A 27,041-nucleotide genomic window follows, 5' to 3' on the forward strand; every position below is an offset into this window, starting at 1 on the left:
CCTTTGTCTGGCTTGTCCAGTCAGGCTGTAAGCTGTGGGTGGGGAGCACAGACTGTCCCTTGGTATGTGTTTGTACGGTGCCTAGCACAATTTTGATTGGTACTTCGAGGTGCTAATGTAAATAAATTATTATAGAATCAAAGAAATGAAGAGCTGAAAGGGACCTCTGGTCATCTAATACAGCCCCCTGCACACAGGCAGGACCAAATATACTTAGATCATCCCTTACAGGTGCATGTCTAACCTGTTCTTAAAAATCTCCAATGATGGGCATTTTACAACCTCGCTTGGAAACCTGTTCCAGTGCTATTCTATTCATAATTAGAAAGTTTTGCTTAATAGTTAACCTAAATCTTCCCTGCTTCAGATTAAGCGGACCATTTCTTGTTCTACTTTCAGGGGACATGGAGAACAATTGATCACCATCCTCTTTATGACAGGTTTCAGAGTAACAGTTGTGTTAGTCTGTCTTTGCAAAAAGAAAAGGAGTACTTGTGGCACCTTAGAGACTAACCAATTTATTTGAGCATGAGCTTTCGTGAGCTACAGCTCACTTATAACAGCCCTTATCATATTCCATCTCAATCTTTTTTTTTTCTCAAGACTAAACATAGAATCAAAGAATATCAGGGTTGGAAGGGACCTCAGGAGGTCATCTAGTCCAACCCCCTGCTCAACATGTCTAGTTGTTTTAACCTTTCTTCATAGATCAGGTTTTTAAAAACTTTTATCATTTTCATTGCTGTCCTCTGGATTCTCTCAAACTTATCCTCATGTTTCCTAAAGTGTGGTTCCCAGAACTTGACACAATACTCCAACTGGGCCACACCACTGCCAAGTAGAGTGGGACAATTACCTCCCACTCTTACATACACCCTAAAATGATATTAGTCTTTTTCACAACTGCATCATATTATTGACTAATTCCACATGTGATCTATTATAACCCACAATTCCTTTTCAGCAGTACTACCACCTAGCCAGCTATTCCCCATTTTGTAGTTGGGTATTTGTTTTTTTTCTTCAAGTATAATACTTTGCACTTGTCTTTATTGGATTTCATTTTGTTGATGTAGTTCCAATTTGTCAAGGTCATTTTGAAATCTAATCCTGTCCTCTGGAGTGCTAGCAACCCCTACCAGCCTGGTGTCATCCACCAATTCTATATTCTTTACTCCATTATCCAAGTAATTAATGAAAATGTTGAATAGTACTGGACCCAGGACAGACCTCTGCAGGATCCCACCAGACATGTCCCCCCAGTTTGAAAGCAAACCATTGATAGCTACATTGTGAGTACAGCCTTTCAGTCAATTTTGCAACTGCCTTATAGTCATTTCATCTATATCACAGTTCCCTAATATGCTTATGAGACGGTCATGTGGGACTGTGTCAGAAGACTTACTAAAATCAAGATACATGATGTCAACGGCTCCCCCCCATCCACTAGGGCAGTAATCCTGTCAAAGAAAGAATTTAGGTTGGTTTGGCATTACTTGTTCTTCACAAATTAGCGTTGGCCATTCCTTATAACCCTATTATCCTCTACATGCTTACAAATTGATTGTTTAATAATTTATTCCAGGTATCAAAGCTAGACTGACTGGTCTATAATTCCCTGGGTCTTTTTTGTTCATAGTTGCTATGTTTGCCCTTCTCCAGTCCTCTGGGATCTCACCTTTCCTTCAGAAGTTCTCACACATAATAGCTAACAGTTCAGAGACTGTTTCAGGTAGTTCCTTAAGTATCCTAGGGTAATTTCATCACACCCTGCTGACTTGAATACATCTAACATATTTAAATATTCTTTATTTAACCTGATCATTCCCTATCTTGACTTGAATTCTATTCCCGTGTTTATTTTTAGTTTTGTTAAGCATTTGGTCACTACTTACCTTTTTAGTGATGACTGAAGCAAAATAGGCATTAAATACCTCAGCCTTCTGTATCCATTTCAAGTAACAAATAATTTAATGTCAATGTGTACAAAAATATATACCCTATTCTAAATATAAAGAAATAAATTCAACCATGCTGTAACGTCACAGATGTCAATGGAATTATACTAGGAATGAATATTCTAAACTACAGGACAATAGGTTTTATGCTAACTCACCTGATAATTCACAGCCAAGAAGTTCCATTCTCAAAGTACAGTGTCTTCTGCAAACCTGAGGATATAGCCGGATGTATTGTGATTTTATTGGAGGCGTGAAAGAATTGGCATAGGGAGTGTTGTTGTCCACATTGCCATGGAACACCTGTGACAACAACAACAAAAATCATCACACATTTCAAATAGTACAAGGATGACAACTGGATCCTTACTTTATCTTCATGGACCCATATATCTAGGGTGACCAGATGTCCCATTTTTAAAGGGACAGTCCCGTTTTTGGGACTTTTTCTTATATAGGCGCCTATTGCCCCCCTACCTAGTTTTTTCACAGTTGCTATCTGGTCACCCTAATATATATCCGCTTCCTTTTCTAGTCTTCATATCCTGTTTGTCATGATATTCCACATTTAGAGGCTTCTCCTTCATCTATGCTGCCTAATTTGGCCGGATTCAGCATGGTATTTGAGCATAACTTGAAGCATGTGGGTATTTCTATTTGTTGACTTTAGTAGAACTACTCTACAAGTAGTACTCATGCTTAAGGTAAGGCATGTGTTTAAGAATCTTGCTGAATTGGGACCTCTCTCTCTCTCATGATCCAGCTACTAATACACTAAAAACACATCTTCCCTTCAACTTGTGTATTAAAATGTCCCTGTTCATTTTAGTCTGCAATTATTAACACTGATTCAAACTTACTTCTCCCTCCCTTATTTAAGAACTGATCCAACTTCCACTGAAGTCAGCTGGAGAGATTCCATTGACTGCAATGGGATTCAACTCAGGCCCTTAAAGGATTTTTCTATTCTCTCTTCATTGTAATTAGATACTCTTACACTTTGCTTCCCCACCTCATTACAGTCTTTTCAACGCAGCATTCCCTCTGCCTACATGACAGAAACTGTATCCAATTCTGTGAAGTGCCTTACTTCTATCCTACCTCTCACAGTAAAGCATTCTGTGCTGGTTTGTATAAAAATAAATTCTAACTAAATTGTAAACATTTTTTTTTACAGGAAGATACCATTTTTGCAATGCAGACATGAACATTGGTGAACAGGTTCTATGGCATCAAGGGTTAAATCAATCCGCCAATGTACTAAAACGAAATTGAAAACAGAGTCATGAGTAATTACTGGTAAACTAATTAAAATGAAAATCAGTTAAGTGTAATAAACAGGATTATTCTAGCCTGGGGACACAGTGTTTATAGAACCATCAATTAAAGAGTAAGAAAGTCTTAGCTGACATAAAGTGGAAATGTATTGCTATGTTTTCCAGAAAAAATAATAAGGCAACACACATAAAAGTGCTTTCTCTGTTAGACAATTAGACTCATCTACTGGAGATACCTTTTGATTTCAGAAGTCAGATATACCTTGGGATTTCATTCACACACAGGTGACTCAGTCTTACCATATCTTCATTGGTGCCTTTTACTTTGTATGTCACCCATGACTTCCCATCATTACTGTATGCAATTTTATAAGATTTTATATATTCTGGGCTTCCAATCCTCTTGGCACCTTGGGTTATAACTCCAGTGAGTCTCATCTTCCTTTGCAGGTTTATCTGTAATAACAATACAATATAATTGGTAACCAGAGTTCCTATAATGACACTAAATTTTTGTTCTGACTCGAACAAAAAAAACCCCAGTGATTCGTTCTGTAGCATTTTGATTGATTGTCTCTTCATTTCATTTGATCACACATGTGAAAAAACAATACTTTTGCCCCAAAAGCTACATACTGTATTATTTGTATATGTGTTGCAATGGGTCCACAGCTAAGATTTCATCTTCAATTCCATTAGAAGGCTGATTTTGACCCCCCACTCTAATATCACAAGAATCTTCATTGCATGGTCCTCTGTCAGAGTAAAATTTTTCTGGAAAGTCTGACGCAAAACAGAATAGGCATTTCCAACATACGGGTGTTCTAAAAGAAAAAAATCAGTGTTTTGACCTTTCAAAAAGGGTTTTTTAATGGGTTTGATCATTCCCTGCTTGAAAATGGATTGATCTAAGAGTGGAATCCTGGCCCCACGGAAATCAATAGCCAAGCTCCCACTGATGTCAGTGGGGCCAAGATTTTACCTTCCCAATTTATTTTTCTGAGTTGACCTTATGACCACAAACAAATTGATTAGGAAGTTTGGAGAGTTACCCAAATAACCTGAACTCTGCCTCACACATTCATCCAAAAATACATGAACACCAGGAGTCAATTATGTTCACAAACCAGACAGTTGACCTTGTCATCACTTCAATAATTATGAAAATTCATGGGTGAGCAATAGCAACTGAACTACCTTACTCTTGTTGAAGACTGTTGAGATCATTACGGGCTGCTATGACATTTAAACCAAGCTGTATCTTTACAAATGTAAGTGTTGCCATACTGTGACACGCTGGGTCACAGAGTGGATGTGCAAGACAGGGAAGAGTGCGGAATAATCAGCTGGGGAAGTGTAGCCAATACATTAATCTGGTAATGGGCTTTACTTCCTCAAAAGGGAGCCTTCCCTTCCCCACCTCCGTCAGACAGTGGGGCTGTCTCAGTGCACCCCCATTGAAATGGGAGGACAGCAACTGTTCTGGTATGTGCTCCCACAGGAGTATTGGGTGAAACAGCCAGAACATGTCCCTGCTGCTGAGCTTCTTCACTCCCTCACTTCACAACAATGTGGCCACAGTCTGGCCCTAAGTAGTATCTGGGTCTATAGACCTATTAATGGCAGGACATAAAATTAAGACACTTGCACTCCTGGATGTGCAGGGTGGCAGGAGTCACATTTAGAGACTATAGATGCCAGCTGAAAGCGGCAGAAGCAGCCAAAGCAAGGACTGCACTGCATTGGTGGGAAGGGAGAAATGGGTCCCATCCCTTCCCCCAATACTCTCTAGACTCAGAACTGCACCTGGGAGACCCCACAAAATAAGGACACTAGGAGCCCCATGCTCTTGCCCCTCCCCTCTCCCACACCATGTGGCTTTGAGAAAGCTGCAAAGGCAAGCCTGCCAGAGTCTTCAGCCAGTAGGGACAGAGGCAGCCAAGGCAGGGACTGTTGGCTTTCTGGAGAACTTTCTCTAGTTTTGACTGGTCTCTCTCTGTTCTGTGCTAATCAGCTCTTTGCTCCATCTCTCCCCTCCCTTACAGTTGCTTCCTCTCAGCATCAATTCATATCAACCCCTTTTACTCTCTTCTCCCCTCCCCGTCTCTCTTTTCTCGGTTCCCCCTTTCTTTCATTTTCTTTCCACTTAGCTTATCCCTCCTAAGTATACCCAGCTAAAGAGAGGGGCCAAAAGAGAGAACAAAAATTGTGGCATGAACACGCTGTTTGCTGCCATCACATTGTTCACTCTACTTGTGTGTTCCACCTCTTCTCCCTCCCTGTGCCTCTCTTGTCTATTTAGATTGTAAGCTCTCTGAGGCAGGGATAGTCTTTCCAGTTTGTGTTTGTTGAGTACCGAGCACAATTAGGTCCTGGTCCATGACTGGGGCTCCTAGGCACTACAATAACACAAACAAATTCATAACAAAGCAAAATAACTGCATGCACTCACACCAAAGTGCTCAAGATTTCCTCAGCTTTGAAGAAAACCCACAGAAATTAAACAGATTCAATGCATTTATGACTTTTGAAACTGGAAAATTTTGAATCCACGTGATCTGCAGGTGGAAAAAAAGGCTATTTTTCATTGATGAGCTCTTTCTCTCTCAGTGTAATCCTCACTTGGAATTTCCAGGCTTTCCAATGTTTCTCTCCTTTGAGAGACTGCAAGATTCATTTCCCCCCTTTACTAATTGATAAACATTTATGCAACTTTCCCCTGGAAGGATTTTATATCTATTACACACACTCATACAGTCAGTGGGATTCCCTTCTCATACTTCAGCATAATTACCTTGCCTTCAATGGATTTATACTTGATTTACATTCTTATAAGTGAGAGGTGAAGCAGACGCCCAAAAGTTACAGCTTGGGGGCCTGATTGTCTTCACCCATACAGTTATAAACCGGGAGTAATTCTACTGAAGTCAATGGAATCATACCAGTGTAAAACTGGTGTAAGAGGAGAATCAGGTCCAATATATTTACAATCAAATTTGAAGTACAGCAATTCACAGGTTTTTCCCCCCATCCTTCTGGAAAAACAATTAATAAAACAGCAAAATCTGTTGAAGTGGTCCACTCCAGGGACTGACAATTATACTAACTGAGAGGAGTCTCCCAATTAAGGCAAAATGGATTTGTGCTCAGTACATTGGAGTATAGTTTAGCATGGTGTCTTATTACAAGAGGTTGCCTAATAAGGGTGATTTAATAGACTTTTCACTCTGTATATGGAAAATCTTAAACATGCACAAACAAAAACATTCTGTCACTTAACCCTGCAATATTTACAAGAAACAATCAAACCAAACAGTGCCCCCCGCCCCCAAGTCTGACAAGTAATAGTTAAGTTAAAGAACACACAATTATAGCTAACTTGCCTCCCAGCTCCATTGACTGCCACCATAAATTAATGTTCAGGATAATAGAGAAACAAGTTAATTCCTATTATATCTTCTTTGACACTATTAATCAAATGGCTAACGATCTTCCAACTACACTAACAGTTCACACACATTTATACAGCTGATTTTTTTTCTAATTCTAATATGGCTTTTTTGTACAAGTCTGCCCTCCAATGATTTACATTGTAAATGTTAATATAACTAAATAAAGCTTTTTGCAACCCATCTCCCTAACTCTGGAGAAACAATGGTTACTAACAGCATCCATGACTGCAACAGCAAACAAAGAGTAACTATTAATGGAAAGAGGTTAGATTGGAGGAAGGTCTCCAGTGGGGTTCCACATCAATCTGTTCTGAGTTCGGTGATGTTTAATATCTTTATTAATGACATGGATGCAAGTATAGAGAGCATACTGATCAAGTTTGCAGATGACACAACGTTGTGGGGAGGGTTGCCAACACTTTGAGGGCAAGATAAAATTCAGAGAGGCCGGACTATAGAAAACAAAATGAAATTCAACAAAGACAAATGTAAGGTGCTACACTTAAGGAAGAAAAACCAATTGCATAAATACAGAATGGGGATAACTGGGTTGGCATCAGCTGAGAAAGATCTGGGAGTCGTGATGGATCACAACCTCAACATGAGTCAGCAACGTGATGCTGTTGCAAAATAAGCAAATGTAACAGAATTATAGCATGGAAGTCCTTGGAGGTGATAGTACAGCTCAACTTGATACTGGTTAGGCCTCAGATGTAGTACTGAGTCCAGTTTTGGTCACCAATGTATAGAAAGGATATAAAGAAACTGGAAAGGAGCCAGAGGCAAGTGACAAAGATGATCAAAGAGATGGAATGCAAGCCATGTGAGCAAAGGATGAACAAACTGGGTCTGTTTAGTTTGGAAAAGAGGGGATTAAGGAGAGATATAATAGCAGTCTTCACAGACTTGAAACGCTGCCAGAAAAAAAGATTGAGAAAAATTGTTCTCTTTGACACAAAAGGCAGGACAAGGGATAATGGGTTCAAACTACAGTATAGGAGATTTAAATTAAATATCAGGAAAAACTTCCTAACTGGAAGAACAATAGGACAATGGAACAGACTGCCTAAGGAGATAGTGGATGCTTCTTCACTGGATGTTTTCAAAAGGAGACTGGATAGCTTCTGTCTTGGATGGTTTAGCCACAGCAAATCCTGCATCTTGGCAGGTGGTTAGACTAGATGACTCTTGCTGTCCCTTTTACCTCTATGATTCTAACCCTTTGACAGTATACTCCTGTGAGGTCCCTCCCCTGACACAGTTGGAAGAGTTGAATGCTCTCGGAGGCAGTGTTTGGGTTTTTTGTTTGTTTTTATAAAAACATGAAATTAAAGGGTGCTCCTGCCAAATGACTATACATGAAAACTTTAGCCATACCATTGCCTTGCCTAATTAAAATAGACTTACTTTCTTTCACTTATGGAATTTGAGCAATGTCTGACCTGTGACCTTGATACTTTAAAAAAGTAAGTGTTATGTGCTCCACACACATATACCCACCTCCATATCCATGTATTTAGGTAAAAACTATGCCCCCTTTTATTTAGTCACAAGTTTTAACAAACTTTTTTTTTTTGTTTTTGTTTTTTTGGGTCTCTGTTTCTGCTCTGAACCACTGAGCACTGGCTTTCAACACTGCTGAGCTTCATGCAGTTTTGCAATCATATTTAAAAATAAGATATCGGATGCTATACAATATGCTTGATGTAGGTCTCTATGCTCCTTCAGTACTTCTGAGGAAACCCACAGGAGGGGAAAAAAGTACCTTGAAATTCCCAGAACTTTCATGTGTATAAAAATCTCAGGGACCAAATTTGACAGGTATAACTCCATGAAGTCAAAAGAATTACAGCAGAAGAGAAACTGGCCCATAGGGTCTGTGTTCTATTATGACCTTTACATTTGCAAGCCAGAGCCTAGCAAAATATAAAATATTACAACTGTGCAATAACTATAACTAAAAGCAGCAGGTGAAAGCTTTCTTACTAAGGCCTGGGCTACACTGGCTACATTCGCGTAGCTGAAGTCAAAGTATCTTAGTTCGAGTTACCTGGCCGTCCTCATGGCGGCGAGTCGACCGCAGCGGCTCCCCCGTCTACCCCGCTTACTCCTCCTGACAAGGTGCAGTACAGGCGTCAATTCGGGGATCGATTTATCGCGTCCAGACGAGACGCGATAAATTGATCCCCGATAGATTGATCACTACCCGCCAAGCCAGTGGGTAGTGAAGATGTACCCTAAGTGTATTTTAATAGGAAATAAAGTTCCCCGTATAGAATGTGAAATAGTGCTTTTAGCGATACAATCTTTTTTAAAACTCAGTTCTCTGTAGTAATTGCGAAGAAAAACAACTCAAGCTAATTGTTAGACCTTAGGCTTTAGGGATACAGAAAAAGCAAGGACCTAGGAAATAACATGATACATTTTAATTATATAGGTATTTGTGAGTTAAAATAAACAAGGAGATGAAAGGCATTAAGATAATAACAACAATCTGACACATCATTTAAAAAAGACAGGAGTTTATTGGCATAAAGAAAATTAAGCATAAAAACTAATATATCTAGACATAACAAGGATGGAGAAAGTCAGTAATACCCTGATGAAAGAAACCCAGACTCCTAAAGATTAGGTGCTGGAGAAAGAACACCCTTTATGGAAATTTTGATCTTTGCCACTAAAAATTACAAAGAGCAGGGAAAGGGATCAGTTCCATAGTCTTTATTCATCTAGGTAGCCCAATAGGATTATTCACATGAGTAGAGATGCAGGATTGGCCCAAATATAAAACAAAGAGCCCCAATTCTAATAATAATATGGCATATAAAAATAATTCCTCTGTTACTCAAAAGTTATGGGTCAAATTCTGCCATCCTCACTCATGCCGGACAGCAGTTGATGAGACTCGTTGAATAAGGTACTGTTCAACACTAATATCAGAATCTACCGCTAAGTGACTAGTTAATGCAGTCTTAGTAGAGAAGCTCATTTATGACGAGGTCATGCAATCCTTATTCATACTGGTGAGCACTTACTCACAAAAGTAACACTCCACAGATCTCAAAGGAGCCTTGTGAATTTGACCTCTATTTAAAAAGTAGGTTTACTTGTGTAAGTAAGTGTGCAACAATCTAAGAGCTGAACAAACTAGCCCTTATAAAATAATTTTTGGGCAGTCTACTTAGTTTATTGGACACAAACCTAATTCAAGACCTTTTATCGCAACAAGATAAACAATCAGAAGCTCCTAGAGCTGGGGGATGCAGTGCGGTGAGGGCACAGCTATGTCATGCCTTACTGTGCACTGGCCAGGAGGTATGACCTGGCACTGTTGTCGAAGGGTGAAGCAGGTTTGGGTCTGGTCTTTTCTCCTGGAGGCATCAGGACTGAATCTACATTCATTTACACCAGCTTCATGCTGGTGTTACTTTATTGTCTTCATTGAAGTTAATCCCAATTCACAGTAGAGTAAGTGTGAAGTAAGTGGAGAAAGCAAAGAGAATCTGGCCCAAAGTGTCTGAGTCAAGTTCCCACTAGAATGCTGTATCAAATCCTCCTTCTATCAAGGCTGTGGCTCTTGGGAGCTGGGGTACTTAATTCCCCTAGACACTTTTGAAAATCCCACTCAACCTTGAATTTCTTTTCATCCCTTTGACCCTTTTACTACAGTCACCCTGGTCCCCGTGGGTCTGCACATTGCAGGATCAGGGCCTATTGTATAAAACCATCCCAGATGTCAGATTTTCTGTTATTTCTACTGATTCTAAAGCAGTAATTAATAATCATGCTCTTTGCATAGGTGCACTAATATCTTTGATTATTTTGGTTAAACAAAACCATTTGGGAGTAAAACACTGAAGTATCTATGTTGAAGATGTCAAACAAAAGCAGCCTCATTAATCTGAGCACTATTTAAAAAAGAGTGTTTGCCCGAAAATGGCAACATCAGAAAGAAAATATGTATAAACTTTTGCAGACAACAGAGAATATAACTGGGACAAAGTTTTAAAACAAATTTAGGCTCCATGCAAGGCATGTATATAACTTCTCTCACAAGTGTGAGAAAGTTTACATAGTAAGCATGTGTGTGTGTACGTACATACTTGGGTTCCAGATCAGGGCCTCAAGAACAATATTCTGTTAATACTTTAGTGATGTAATTCATTAAGGTAGAGAACGACTAGAAAGGAGAACAAACAGATCTTTATCTTCCATGTGGAGAAAAGAAATTATTTTTGTAGCCCTCACTTGCCATTTCAAGATCTTCCTGTCTGTTGTGGCAGCTGAAAGTGCTCCCCACACAGAGTCATGTACACACATATACATATATCAGTGGTATCTCATGCCTTAGGTTGTGCTTGTATGACTCATATCTTAGGTTACAAATCTATAGATGACAGATTTCTTTATAGATCTTAAATTCCCTAATCTTTGTTAATTTTAAAATGAAAGGCTATTGGCTCATTCAGCAAAGTAGTACTTAAGGTGGATTTGGCTGCTAGGAACACCATTAAAAATCTGACTTACAGTTTTGGTCCTGGGATTGGGGATACACTTGTTAGCCTGCTAAATAATCTGTTACAACTATCAGTCGATATGTAAAATGTAAGGAGTTCAATATTCATACAGAATCCCGAGCATGGAATCCATTTTCTCCAAGTATTATTCAGTGTCTAAAAATCTTTCTATGTACAACATAAATGGAGGAAAATTTGAATAGCTTTTTCTCCCACCTTTGACACACAACTCAACATTCTGAATAACGGAATGTTTTTTTAATGATCTTTTATCTGGTTTATGCCTCTTTTGGCTGGTCAAATTACCTCTGATAGGCTCTGAGATGGTGAACTGTGGGCTTGTTCCATGCAGCTCAAACAGGAGAAATGTCTAATTGGATCAGTTTAAAGTTCATATGCTTCTGCAGCCCCGTACCAAATACTGGCAAACTGAACATGCAGAAAACCTGAACTTGACAACAAAGATGTTCACTTGACTATGCTTTGTCTACATGATTAAATTCAGAAGCGGTGAAAGATGAGAAAACTTGCTGCCTTGAGGAGGAAAACATGTGTAGTGCTCTTGGCCAGGATTCCTGGTCACATTCCCCTCACTTGTTATTGTACAATTAGCAATAACAATCCTAAAGTGTAAACATACAAAGGATCTTTGAATTCTATGTTTGGACCAAACTACTACTACTGGATTAAGTTTAGAAGTGTGTGCAACAAGAGTGATGTAGTGGTGGGAGTCTGCTATAGACCACCGGACCAGGGGGATGAGGTAGATGAGGCTTTCTTCCAGCAGCTCACGGAAGCTACTAGATCGCATGCCCTGATTCTCATGGGTTACTTTAATTTTCCTGATATCTGCTGGGAGAGCAATACAGCGGTGCATAGACAATCCAGGAAGTTTTTGGAAAACGTAGGGGACAATTTCCTGGCGCAAGTGCTAGCGGAGCCAACTAGGGGGGGTGCTTTTCTTGACCTGCTGCTCACAAACCGGGTAGAATTAGTGGGGGAAGCAAAAGTGGATGGGAATCTGGGAGGCAGTGACCATGAGTTGGTTGAGTTCAGGATCCTGACGCAGGGAAGAAAGGTAAGCAGCAGGATACGGACCCTGGACTTCAGGAAAGCAGACTTCGACTCCCTCAGGGAACGGATGGCCAGGATCCCCTGGGGGACTAACTTGAAGGGGAAAGGAGTCCAGGAGAGCTGGCTGTATTTCAAGGAATCCCTGTTGAGGTTACAGGGACAAACCATCTCAATGAGTCGAAAGAATAGTAAATATGGCAGGCGACCAGCTTGGCTTAATGGTGAAATCCTAGCGGATCTTAAACATAAAAAAGAAGCTTACAAGAAGTGGAAGGTTGGACATATGATCAGGGAAGAGTATAAAAATATTACTCGGGCATGTAGGAATGATATCAGGAGGGCCAAATCGCACCTGCAGCTGCAGCTAGCCAGAGATGTCAAGAGTAACAAGGGTTTCTTCAGGTATGTTGGCAACAAGAAGAAAGCCAAGGAATGTGTGGGCCCCTTACTGAATGAGGGAGGCAACCTAGTGACAGAGGATGTGGAAAAAGCTAATGTACTCAATGCTTTTTTTGCCTCTGTTTTCACTAACAAGGTCAGCTCCCAGACTGCTGCGCTGGGCATCACAAAATGGGGAAGAGATGGCCAGCCCTCTGTGGAAATAGAGGTGGTTAGGGACTATTTAGAAAAGCTGGACGTGCACAAGTCCATAGGGCCGGACGAGTTGCATCCGAGAGTGCTGAAGGAATTGGCGGCTGTGATTGCAGAGCCATTGGCCATTATCTTTGAAAACTCGTGGCGAACCGGGGAAGTCCCGGATGACTGGAAAAAGGCTAATGTAGTGCCAATCTTTAAAAAAGGGAAGAAGGAGGATCCTGGGAACTACAGGCCAGTCAGCCTCACCTCAGTCCCTGGAAAAATCATGGAGCAGGTCCTCAAAGAATCAATCCTGAAGCACTTGCATGAGAGGAAAGTGATCAGGAACAGCCAGCATGGATTCACCAAGGGAAGGTCATGCCTGACTAATCTAATCGCCTTTTATGATGAGATTACTGGTTCTGTGGATGAAGGGAAAGCAGTGGATGTATTGTTTCTTGACTTTAGCAAAGCTTTTGACACGGTCTCCCACAGTATTCTTGTCAGCAAGTTAAGGAAGTATGGGCTGGATGAATGCACTATAAGGTGGGTAGAAAGCTGGCTAGATTGTCGGGCTCAACGGGTAGTGATCAATGGCTCCATGTCTAGTTGGCAGCCGGTATCAAGTGGAGTGCCCCAAGGGTCGGTCCTGGGGCCGGTTTTGTTCAATAACTTCATAAATGATCTGGAGGATGGTGTGGATTGCACTCTCAGCAAATTTGCGGATGATACTAAACTGGGAGGAGTGGTAGATACGCTGGAGGGGAGGGATAGGATAGAGAAGGACCTAGACAAATTGGAGGATTGGGCCAAAAGAAATCTGATGAGGTTCAATAAGGATAAGTGCAGGGTCCTGCACTTAGGACGGAAGAACCCAATGCACAGCTACAGACTAGGGACCGAATGGCTAGGCAGCAGTTCTGCGGAAAAGGACCTAGGGGTGACAGTGGACGAGAAGCTGGATATGAGTCAGCAGTGTGCCCTTGTTGCCAAGAAGGCCAATGGCATTTTGGGATGTATAAGTAGGGGCATAGCGAGCAGATCGAGGGACGTGATCGTTCCCCTCTATTCGACATTGGTGAGGCCTCATCTGGAGTACTGTGTCCAGTTTTGGGCCCCACACTTCAAGAAGGATGTGGATAAATTGGAGAGAGTCCAGCGAAGGGCAACAAAAATGATTAGGGGACTGGAACACATGAGTTATGAGGAGAGGCTGAGGGAGCTGGGATTGTTTAGCCTGCAGAAGAGAAGAATGAGGGGGGATTTGATAGCTGCTTTCAACTACCTGAAAGGGGGTTCCAAAGAGGATGGCTCTAAACTGTTCTCAATGGTAGCAGATGACAGAACGAGGAGTAATGGTCTCAAGTTGCAGTGGGGGAGGTTTAGATTGGATATTAGGAAAAATTTTTTCACTAAGAGGGTGGTGAAACACTGGAATGCGTTACCTAGGGAGGTGGTAGAATCTCCTTCCTTAGAGGTTTTTAAGGTCAGGCTTGACAAAGCCCTGGCTGGGATGATTTAACTGGGAATTGGTCCTGCTTTGAGCAGGGGGTTGGACTAGATGACCTTCTGGGGTCCCTTCCAACCCTGATATTCTATGATTCTAGGATACTAGTCTCAACTCACAGGAAGAATTCATTTAAAATCCCCACAAAGTCTTGTTGCTTGGGATATATCAGAAATATATTGGTTTGTGAAACCTCGTTGCTAATCCATAGTTTATGGCAGATTTTAGTGTACTGCCTTAGTGAGATAGAAGTCTGTTGTTATGACTAATTCTCCATCTATTCCAGTGCTGAGTATTTTTTCTACTAATCTTAGTTATTCCTTATGCAAAAACCAGGGTTTGAGTGGGGATTGACTTGAGATTCACCAAAGCAGCCCTTCCCTGGTGACCTTATTAGTTTCCCAAAGACTGTTTTTTTAAATTTTTCTTTAAATATAAAGTATATTTTATACTATATATATATATATAGTATAAAAAAATCAACTTTCTGGTAGAGGCAGATGGAAAATGTTCACAAACATTTTCTGATGAAAAACGGGGAAATTTTTACAAAGAATTTTTTTGTGACCACCTCTAATTTCCACCCCAGATGGTTGTGAGGACTACAGTTGGTCAAAACTGAATATCTGTTTCACGGAAGAGTTTCGGTATTTTAGAATTTGTATTAATTCTGAAGGGGAACACAACTGAACATTTTAATTTCCCATAAAGTAATATGCACTGCTACTGACATAACGTGATATGGCACAATAAAATAATAGAAATAGTTTATTTTATTTTTAAAATCATTAAGGAAGCTGCTATTTAAAGAAGATTGAAAGACCTGTCTTATTCTCTAGTTCAAAGTGTATCCAGTTTGTATTGTAATAAAAAACTTTTTGACACGGTCAAAAATAATACAATAATAATGATATAAAAATGGAAATATCCAATAAAATAAAATTCAACCAAAAATTTCAGAATTTCCCAAGTCAAAAATTTCTGAACACTTTTTCTTTAGAAAATATTTTTCTGCAAAAATATCTGTCAAAATTAATACATTTAAAAAAAATCCATTTGAAAAAAAATTGGCATTTTTCATCACAAGCTCCAGTGAAGTCATCATTCTGAACTGGAACTGGAAACATAACAGCATGCAAAGTGAAGCAACCACTCTAAGGAGAGAATGACTGCCATTTCCTCTCTACCAACCCAGGAGGCCACAAACACAACAACATCCATGGACCCACTGTGCTGAGAGGGAAAGGCTGCACAGCAGGACTCAGCACTACTGCATCTGTGTGGTAGGAGGCCCACAAGCCTTATCCACACTTGCCTTTTCGTTGAAGTCTCCCACTGCACTACCAGTTGAGCTGCCCCACTGGTACTAGCAATACTGGAAGCATTAGTGTACCCCAGCAGTGGCCTGTGTTTTAAATATTTGGCATCTATAACTGGCTTGATCAGAGTTAAATGATACAGTGGTTAAAATTCTTATGGCTCGTCTACACTGCCACTCCAATTGTCAGTACCATGGTAGAGCGGTAATGCAGTGCCAGAAGTGCCGGTGTAGATGGGATGTCCACTCGGTGCTATGACTCACAGGCTGAGGGCTTACACAGTCATTCCTGACTAAGCCCTGGAAAGGGTTCCTTTTTCCCCAACTTCATTTCGACTTTCTGTGCAAAGCCAATTTACTTGAGCTTTGAATGTGGATGGAAGGGTGACTAATGCTGAAAGCCTAACAGCAGCAATTTAAATGTCATTACAATCAGCTATTTCACTGCTCATCATTTTTGTAAGCCGTGAAAAGAGCTGAGTAGAATACAGACACTTTTTCTGTGCCTCCAGTCTGACCCCTGGAGAGGACATGTGTGGAACAAAAATGTGGCAGATGATATTTCTGTAGCTTTCAATATTTTTTAAAAAATGTGGGTAACATTCTTCCTGTGTGGCTGATACATCATTCTGATAAGTATACATATTCAAATGAAGGCACCTAAATCTCACATTTGGGTGCTGAAATAAGCTGTTAGACAATTAAAATAGGTACTGGGACACCTAAGTGCCAATCTGAGCACCCCGTTGCAGAACTGGGTATCCCAATTTAGGCTCTAATCTTGCTCCCACTGAAGTCAATGCAAAACTTCTACTGACTTCAGTGGCATAAGATTGGGCTGCTCAGTTTGAATATTGGGCTCTAGGGCCCCAACTGTCAAACCTGGGTACCCAAAGTGAGGCTCCTAAATCCTTCAAACAGAAGTTATGGGCTTTGACAGAAGTTAAGAGCTTGATGTGAAAATTATTCACTGAAATTGAATGGCCTGTGTTGAGGACAGACAAGATGATCATAATGGTCCCATGTGGCCTTAAAATCTTTGAATCTGTGGGCAAGTCTACACTACAGCGCTACATTGGCACAGCTGCACCAATAGGAGAGCACTCTCCCATCGGCATAATTTCTCCACTTCGGCGAGAAGTGGAAGCTATATTGGCGGGAGAGCGTCTCCCACTGACATAGCACTAGTGTGGACAGCACAAAACTTGCATCACTTGGGGGACTTTTCCACACCCCTGAGTGATGTATGTTATATCGACTTAGGTTGTAGTATGGACCTGCCCCATGTTTAGGAATCTAACAAAGAGAGGCCTGATTTTCAAAATGCTGAGTCCCTGCAGCTCCCAGTGAAGTCGGAACTGGAATCAAGGGAGGCTGCGGTTAGTCAGCGCTTCTGAAAATCAGAGGCACAAACATTTAGTGCTTTAGTTGAGGCACACAAGTTTGCTAATTTTGATCAAAGTCTCATAGTTCACGTTGATGCCACTGTGGATGTTATAGGGCAGAAGGGTAATTTGGCCTTAACATAGTGAGAACAGTTATAGTGTTTACAATATATATGTGAAAAAGACACATGATAAGAGGCCTATTGCTATAGCACAATGAAGCACTTAGAGAAAATGCAAACTTCGCTACTCATATGCCTGGACGATAGAAGTCATTACTTTGTGATGGAACATTAGTTATTTTTTAAACTAGTAGTGGAAATGAAAATGTAGTTTGAATGATGATTCTTCTCTGTCAATGACTTCACAGCCTTTGGCTTGCTCCTGGGAGATCTGAGCACCCATAACTCTACACTAAGGTCAAGGAAAATTGCAGGTGCTCAGCCCGTCTCTGCATCACATTCATTGTTAGCTGCTTTATGGCAGTCACTACTTTAACTGCCTTTTGCATTGCCAACATGTGATACCATTGCCAGTGGACCACGTATAGATTTACTATGAAGATGTTATTGACAGTGTTACAGAGAGTGCTGCATTCCTAAATGCTGACTCAGGATCAATTAAATATCAAGACAGGAAATCCACAAAGACTAGTGCTAAAAATGAAAAAAAGATCCTGTGAGAATAGGAAACTCTTGATATTTTTCATTGTCATGCATAATGGTGGTTGGTGGGAGAGAGAGAAAGGGGTGAAGATGTAGGGGAAAGGAAACATTTTCTTTACACAATTGTGCTACAAATAATATAAGAAAGCATGGCAAACATCCAAATTCCTACATGACAGCCAATGTGATATGTAAATGAAATATTAAAATTAATATAAAACAAATCTTTTAATGCTAAGAGGGTGACCCAGGTGAACTAAATATGGAGACACTATTATAGGGATTGTTCTATATTTTCCATAATATTTAGGAAAATACACTGATATTTTCTGTTAATTTCACTTTGTTATATAAGCAAAAGCCCTCTTGGCTTATTCATTTAGACCCAGACCCAGACAAGCCTTTCCCCATCTCTACTATTGCATCTTCAACAATCTATTGCCTCTCTGTCAGTGCCTCCCACAAAAGAGTCCTGATCCATGACTGTGGCTCCTAGGCACGGTGGCAATAGAAATAAATCATCATCATCAGCCCCAGCTCCCTTCTGCACTCACTACTAGCTTCTCCCCATCCAACCTCCCAAAAGCATGTGCTTAACTATAAGCACGTGAGCAGTCTTGACTTCAGTGGAAGTACTCATGTGCTTAAATTTAAGCATGTGCTTTCCTGTGTCACAGCCATGAATTATCTCATTGATTTCAATGGTACTACTCACATGAATTTGACCCTCTGTGCATAGATCAAAGTACATGTTAAAAATCATAGATATGGAAAACATAAGTTTGTGGTTTGTAGCATTAAACCAGAATACTATATGCTATGAACAACAGAAAATGCTCACCTCATTTGTTTATTGTTGAGAAATTTCACTTTATGCCTCAAAGAGTTTATATAATTAGACAACTAAAAACTTGCTTGGTTTGTTTCTTCTTCTTATGAAGACATTATTTTAGTCCCCAAGTAGTTGTTATGAATTCCATTAACTGGATGACATTAATTATTCAGCTACGGGCATATTTAGATTGCAGTCTCAATAAGAGACCCATGTTGTTCAGAATTCTGTAGTCCTATAAAATTTTACCTCATTTGCAAAATATTGATTAGATGGTTATTAACTAACTGCAATTCTGTTTAGCTAAAATATATACATATTAATTACTTTATTATTATTATTATTATTATTATTAAAAATAATTCCTCCAGATATTTCAAACGTGTAAATTTTCTTTGAAATATCTCCACCATTGGCATGCTAGCACCTCACAAAATAAGTGAAGAATATTTAAAATGTCAGTTAAAGAATGCCTGAACAAAATCAATCAGAGAAAATATTTTAGATTAGTTTTTATTTCCACATGTTAAATAGGTTAAATCCATAGTCCCCAGAGGTTAAAAGGCAGGCTGTTTCTACACATTCAGGGTCACATAAACAAAATACAGACTCCATTTAATTCCAACAAAGCCTAGGGATGAAAAGCCCTCTCCTTTTCACAGGGTTGTACAACAATAAAGGGTCACAATGTAAAACCTCAAATACAGCATAGAACTCTGATTCATTGCTTCTGTGATAGAAACCAGAAATACCTTTTATTCCAGGGATGGGCAAACTTTTTGACCCAAGGGCAACATCTTGGTATGAAAATTGTATGGCAGGCCATGAATGCTCACAAAATTGGAGGTTGGTGTGTGGGATGGGGTGACGGCTCCGGCTGGGAGTACAGGCTCCGGTGTGGGGCCAGAAATGAAGAGTTCAGGGTGTGGGAGGGGGCTCCAAGCTGGGGCAGGTGTTTGGGGTGCATGTGGTAGGGAGGGCAAAGACTCCGGCTGGAGGTGCGGGTCCTAGGGTGAGGCTGGGGATGAGGAATTTGGGGTGTAGAAGGGTGATCTAGGCTGGGACCAAGGGGTTCAAAAGGCAGGAGGGGGATGAGGGCTGGGGCAGGGGGTTGGGGTGAGGGCTCTGGCTGGGGCTGAGGGCTCTGGCTGGGGCTGAGGGCTCTGGTGTGGGGCCAAAAATGAGGAGTTCAGGGTGCGGGAGGGGGCTCCAGTCTGGGTCAGGGAGTTGGAGCATGGGAGGGGGTCGGGGTGCAGGCTCCAGGTGGTGCCTACTTGAAGCAGCGGCATGTCCCCCGTCCAGCTCCTATGCGGAGGTGTGGCCAGGCGTCTCTGCACACTGCCCCATCCGCAGGCACCGCCTGTGCAGCTCCCATTATCCGCAGTTCCCAGCCAACCATATCACATTTAAATATCTCATTCTTTCTTTAGGACCTTGAAAAACTCTGCTTCAGTCTACATCCCAGAGTATTTTTCCAGTTGCATTTCCTCTCACCCTCTTCACTGTATCTTTAGTTTACTTCTCCTATTGCAGTTTTCCACAATGCTCCAATCCATGGAATGTTTTACCAATCCCAGTGTACCTTGCTGTCACCTACTGCTCCTCTGATCCTTCCTAAGTCTCACAGACATTATGTCATTGATATGCCTTCTCCATCCCAAGATTGTATTAAAGAAAACAGAGAAATAGAGCAAGATGTTATAAGGAAAAAAATGAAACCGTAAGGAAAGCTATTAAAAAAAACCCCCAAAAAACAGCAATACATTTTCATGAAATATGTTGAAGTATTTTATCATTTTCTGTTGAAATTTCAAAATAATTGACCAGCACCCATAGATGACCAAAAAAGACCACAATTTATTATGAAAAAAATTACAATTGTTCATCGATTTTTTTAAACTAATCTTTGACCACACAAAACCCTAATTCAACCTCTTTTCTGGGTCTCCAAGTACATCTTAAGTTTTCTGTGGCTGTCCTTGAGGCCTGTAACATAGGATTTATCCTTGAGTTGGAACTTGCTCTAGGTCCTCACATTCAGGCTATGTCTAAGCCTTGCAGATTGTTTTGCTGTAACATCTCTAAGATACGGCCTTTCCTATCCATTCATGTGGCTAAAACTCTTATCATCTCATGTTACAATTATTGGAACATCTTTTTCTCTGGCCTTGACAAATGCAGTCTCACCCCACTTATATCCAATCAGATTGCTGCTGCAAAATTCATTTTCCTACCCTGTCACTTTGACATTATCACTTCTCTCTTCAAAGGCCTTCACAACCTATCCCCCCCATCTGAAACATCTCTCATTCAGTGTTGAAAGGTCAGCTTCCTCCTCCAATCAGCCCATGACGTCAGCCTCCACCAACCACTTGTTACATTTTCAGGCAAACACCGTTGTACTTTCTCCCATGCTGCCCCTCAAACTTAGGAAGAGTTACCCATAAACATCTGCAAAAACATTTCATTGTTTTATTTCAGATCCCTCCTTGAAACTCTCCTTTGCTCTGATGCCTACAAAAACTTGACAGCAATTAGGCAGCTGTTATGCTGAAACCACTGCCTATAATGCTGACCAAAACTGTCTCCTTGCTTCCTGGTACTCCCCTTTCAGTCGGTCTCTATCCAACACTTATACTTAGATTGTAAGCTCTTTGGGGCAGGGGCTGTCTTTTTGCTGTGTTTGTTCAGTGCCTAGCACAATGGGGTCCTGGTCTATGACTGTGGCACCTAGGTTCTATAATATAAACTGTGCCATACCTCAGGGAAATCTTCATCTTTCTCTTGTAAAACAGCGCGCACATTGTTGATGGTTAATAAACACGAACAAGAACAACCAGCTATAAACCTGGAATGAATCAAGACACCAGTGGAGAGGCTGATATAGGCTTTACCCAGTTGGATGAAAATAACATATATATTGGTGACATTCCCTTGTGGTTAAAGTTCCTGTGGCATTGCCTACTTTTGTGGGTTTTTTATTATTTAAAAAAACTAACACTGCAGAGAGATATTTTTCTATGACAGAAGAAAACTGAAATACAAATCAAGTTTCAACATCTGGGCTCCGACACACGTGTGCTAGGAAACTGTACAGTTAAGTTCAATTTCTTTTTAACTTAAAAAGAGAATATATTTTTAAAATACTTATTTGTTAATGAGCAATGTTTGCTTTGCCAAGTTTGAAAGTAATTACTTAAGACACAAAATGTTATAAATATTTGACTAAACTACAGTATACTATTCAAGAGAGGAACCTCATCTTCTTACTGATTTATCACATACTCACAGAAATATCACTTGTTTATTTCATTCAGTGTGTGACCTTTCACTATTCTTAAACTATTTTAATGCTAACAAAGTTGAATGTAAAAAACTGAAGTCAATGCTGAGATTTAGATGCACAAAAGAAAAGACATTTAAAATGATTGCTCTTACAACAACTCAACCACACTATGGAGGGAAAGATGGCATAAAACAAATAATAGAGTATATTACACTGAGTATGCACAAGAGAACCAAGTTTCTTTTGCTGAGCAAATCCTAACTTTGAACATGCTGTCTTTTGTGCATCTGAAATCTCAACCCAACTTTATTTAAAACATTAAATGAACCAGCATAAACAGACTATGGTGCAAAAAGAATCAATTATAACCAGAAGTTTTATTCATGTGATATAGGCCATTTAATGCAGCAGCAAGTCATATCAGGAAAGGAGTTAGCAAAAGGGCTTTTTCACTCTGCTGCTGGGGAAGAACACTTTATCCCACTTTTTAACAGAAAATGTACAGCTTCCCTCACCCAGACCAAAAGAAAAGTTGAAGGAGCAAGTGCCTAAAGACTAAACATAAAGACATAGGGGCAGACTTCAGTGAAATCATTGGAGATGTGACAATTTCCACCAGCTTAAGATATGCTTCATGCTTCCTGCAGTTCAAAAGACAAGCAGGGAAGCAAGTTAGGGAGCTTTCAAACTCACCTCTTTGCTGGTTTATATTCCTCACCTGCCTGGTAATCAGATGTCTGCTGCCAATTATACTTGTCCAAATTCCCGAAGAAAATCCAGCTATTTTATTATGCCTGACTGTTGGACTGCCGAAAGCAAATGCAGAGCTCAGGCAGAGTTTTTAACAATTTGCTTGTCAAGCATTCCCTGGGGTGCCAGCTCTCTTAAACAATATACAGCTACTCTATGTGAGGCTAAATTTGATAAGATTAACTTGGCCACTGAAGTTTTATATCTTGCAAAAAAGTGTGTGCTATTAAATTAATCAAATACTTAATCTATGAGTATGGCAGGGTTTTTGTTTGTTTGTTTGTTTTTTTGGAAGCTGATAATCCAGTATTCATGAGTGAGGAAATGAACTTTGACAAAGTGGATGGTTTGACAGATGGCAGTTTGTTTAAGAGCTCTTCCTACCAGATGTTTGCATGAATGTTCTATGAGACCTCTATGTATTTTTGTTTTTTATCATGTTATTGGCAAATACTTATCACCTGGTGCATGCTTAACCTATAGAAGTTCTGGATGATTGATGTAGAAGGTGAAAACTTTTTCCATCTGACCTTCACCCCTCCCCCAGCCCCAGTTGAGGATGGAAGTGGTGGGATTTAGAAAATCTGCATTTTAAATTCATTTAATGTTTTGGTCCCTTCTTGGAAAAATAAACAAACTAACAAACAAAAGCAAATGATTAGGGATCCTTTACTTTTAAAACATTAATGTTATGAAATGTATGGTACAACTTACTGTTTAGGCATAACGCAAGCAATGAGTATTCCATGGAGTCATTAGGACTACTCACATGCTTAAATGTATGTATATTAGTAAGTGTTTGCAGATTAGGACTACAGATACTACTGTGATTGGTATTCTAGAAATGCATGTAATAATAAGAGAATTTGTTTATCGAGTTGAAAGTCTCTGGGTATAGATAAAAGGGGTAAAAAAAAATAGAGGTGATATCCTGGTAGGGATCCACTACAGATCATAAAATCAGGAAGAGGACATGGAAGGGGGATTTCTAGAACAAATAACAGAAATATCGAGAACACGAGACCTGGTAGTAATGGGGGACTTTAACTACCCAAACATCTGTTAGAAAAGTAATACAAAGTAATACACCAAAACACAAAATACCCAGAAAGTTCTTGAAATGTATTAGGGACAACTTTGTTTTTCAGAAAATGGAGGAAGTAACTAGGGGGACAGACATTCTGACCAACAGGGAGGAATTGGTAATGAACCTGAAGGTGAAAAGCAATTTGGGTGAAAGTGACCATGAAGTGATATATTTCATGATCCTAATAAAAGGAAGAAGTGAAAGTAGCAGAATAAGGATAATGGATTTCAAGAAATTAGACTTTAATAAAACTTGAATAACTGATAGGTAAGGTTCTATGGGAAGAAAATCTATGGGAAAACGAAGTTCAGGAGAGCTGGCAGTCTCTGAAGGAGACAACATTAAACACACAACTGCAAACTATCCTAATGCAAAGGAGAGACGTGAAGACTAGTAAGAGGCTAATATGGCTGCATCAGGAACTCTTTATTTAATGACCTAAAAATCAAAAAGGAATCTTACAAAAAGTGGAAATATAGATAGAACTGCTAAGGAGGCATACAAAAGAATATCATGTAGGGACAAAATCAGAAAGGCTAAGGGACAAAATGAGTAACACCTAGCAAGAGATATAAATGGCAATAAGAAGAGATTGTAGGAGCAAGAAAAAGACAAAGGAAATTGTAGGTCCTCCACTTAGTAGGGAAGGAGAGTTAACAACTGATGACATCAAGGTGGCTGAGGTATTTAATGCCTGCTTTACTCCAGTCTTCACTAAAAAAGGTTAATTGTGACCAGACACTCAACACAATTAATATTAACAACAAGGGGAAAGGACTGCAAGTCAAAATAGGGAAAGAACAGGTTATAGAATATTTAGATAAGTTTAGATCTATTCAAGTTGGCAGGGCCTGATGAAATTAATCAAAGGATGCTTAAGGAATTAGCTGAAGTTATCTTGACACTGTTAGCAATTACCTTTGAAAACTCAGAGGACAGGTGAGGTTCCAGAGAGCTGGAAAAGGGCAAATAAGGTATGTATCTTTTAAAAGGGGAGCAAAGATGACCCAGGGAAATATAAAATAGTCAGTCTGTTTGAATACCTGGTAAGATATTGGAACAAATTATTAAACAGTCAATTTGTAAGCACATAGAGGATATTAGGGTTACAAGGAATAGCCAGAATGGATTTGTCAAAAACAAATCATGCCAAACCAACCTAGTTTCCTTCTTTGACAGGTTTACTTGCCCAAATGATGGGGTGGTGGGGAAGCAGTAGATTTTAGTAACACTTTTGATACAGTCCCACATGACATTCTCATCAGCAAACTAGGGAACTGTGGTCTAGATGAAATTACTATAAGGTGGGCACACAACTGGTTGAAAGACTTTCCTCAAAGAGAAGTTATCACGGTTCACTGTCAAACTGGGAGGGTATAACTCATGCCCCATCCCCACCGCCCACCCCAGGTTCTGGAACTAGTACTATTGTGCCCTTGTTGCCAAGAAGGCCAATGGCATTTTGGGATGTATAAGTAGGGGCATAGCGAGCAGATCGAGGGACGTGATCATTCCCCTCTATTCGACATTGGTGAGGCCTCATCTGGAGTACTGTGTCCAGTTTTGGGCCCCACACTTCAAGAAGGATGTGGATAAATTGGAGAGAGTCCAGCGAAGGGCAACAAAAATGATTAGGGGACTGGAACACATGAGTTATGAGGAGAGGCTGAGGGAGCTGGGATTGTTTAGCCTGCAGAAGAGAAGAATGAGGGGGGATTTGATAGCTGCTTTCAACTACCTGAAAGGGGGTTCCAAAGAGGATGGCTCTAGACTGTTCTCAATGGTAGCAGATGACAGAACGAGGAGTAATGGTCTCAAGTTGCAGTGGGGGAGGTTTAGATTGGATATTAGGAAAAACTTTTTCACTAAGAGGGTGGTGAAACACTGGAATGCGTTACCTAGGGAGGTGGTAGAATCTCCTTCCTTAGAGGTTTTTAAGGTCGGCTTGACAAAGCCCTGGCTGGGATGATTTAACTGGGAATTGGTCCTGCTTTGAGCAGGGGGTTGGACTAGATGACCTTCTGGGGTCCCTTCCAACCCTGATATTCTATGATCCTATGATTCTATTCAATATTTTAAGTACTTGGCTAATGGAGTGGAGAGTATCCTTTTACAATTTGCAGATGACACCAATATTGATGGAATTACAAGTATTTTGGAAGACAGGATTAGAATTCAAAACAACCTTGACAAATTGGAGAATTAGTCTGACATCAACAAGATTAAATTCAGTAAAGATAAATGCAAAGTACTATATTTAGGAAGGAAAAATCAAATGCACAATTACAAATGGGTAATAACTGGCTCAGTAACAGTACTACTGAAAAGGATCTGGGGTTTATAGTGGATCACAAATTGAATGAGTCAGCAATGTGATGCAGATGCGAAACATGCTAATATTTTGGGATGTATTAAATGGAGTGTCGTATGTAAGACACGGGAAGTATTTGCCCCACTCTGCTCGGTAGTGGTGAGGCTTCCGCTGGAGGAATCTGGGAGCTGCACTTTAGGAAAGATATGGACAAATTGGAGAGAGTCTGAAGGAGAGCAACAAAAATGAGAAAAGGTTTTGAAAACCTGACCTATGAGGGAAGGTAACAAAACTGGACATGTTTAGTCTTGAGAAAAGAAGACTGAGGAGGGTCTTCTTAACAGTCTTCCAATATGCTAAGGGCTTAATCTGCATCAAGGTAGATTTAAATTAGATGTTAGAAAAATCTTTCTAACTATAAGGGTAGTTAAGCTCTGGAATAGGCTTCCAAGGAAGGTTGTGGAGTCACCATCACTGGAGCATTTTAAGAACAGGTTGGACAAAGACCTATCAGGGATGGTGTACACTTACTTAGGCCTGCCTCAGTGCAGAGGGCTAGACTTCATGACTTTTCGAGATCCCTTCGAGCCCTACATTTCCATGATTCTATGGTTTTGACTATGTTTAACAATTCATACTTTTAATATAAATGGGAATGAACTACCCAATAGCTTTTGTTTCTGACAATATCTGAAAGCAAGGGTATATGAGATGGAGGGGAGATGAAAATTATTTATTAAAGTAATGTTTGTGTTACTCAGTGATTTGTAATATGCACAGCATAAGAAAGGCCATACTGGGTCAGATCAATGGTACATCTAGTCCAGTGTCCTGTCTTCTGACAGTGGCCAATGCCAGGGGCTTCAGAGGGAATGAACAGAACAGGTAATCATCAAATGATCCATCCCGTGTTGCCCATTCCCAGCTTCTGGCTAACAGAGGCTAGGGACATTTCAGAGGATGATTTTGCATTCCTGCCCATCCTGGCTAATAGCCATAGATGGATTTATCCTCCATGAATTTATCTAGTTCTTTTTTTTAATCCT

General features: G+C 40.2%; 1 protein-coding gene across 1 annotated transcript in view; it reads right to left on the minus strand.

Moving 5' to 3' along the window:
- The window catches only part of EDIL3 (EGF like and discoidin domains 3), a 392,956-nt gene that overhangs the window by 85,183 nt on the left and 280,732 nt on the right, over positions 1-27,041 (minus strand). The window contains exons 7-8 of the mRNA XM_073344422.2: positions 3,536-3,691; positions 2,117-2,261 (exon numbers count right to left, since the gene is read on the minus strand). Of these exons, the coding sequence (XP_073200523.1) occupies positions 2,117-2,261; positions 3,536-3,691 (301 nt within the window). The remainder of the gene's footprint in view (positions 1-2,116; positions 2,262-3,535; positions 3,692-27,041) is intronic.

This window comes from Lepidochelys kempii, chromosome 5 (genome assembly GCF_965140285.1).
Source record: "Lepidochelys kempii isolate rLepKem1 chromosome 5, rLepKem1.hap1, whole genome shotgun sequence".
NCBI classification, from domain to species: Eukaryota; Metazoa; Chordata; order Testudines; family Cheloniidae; genus Lepidochelys; species Lepidochelys kempii.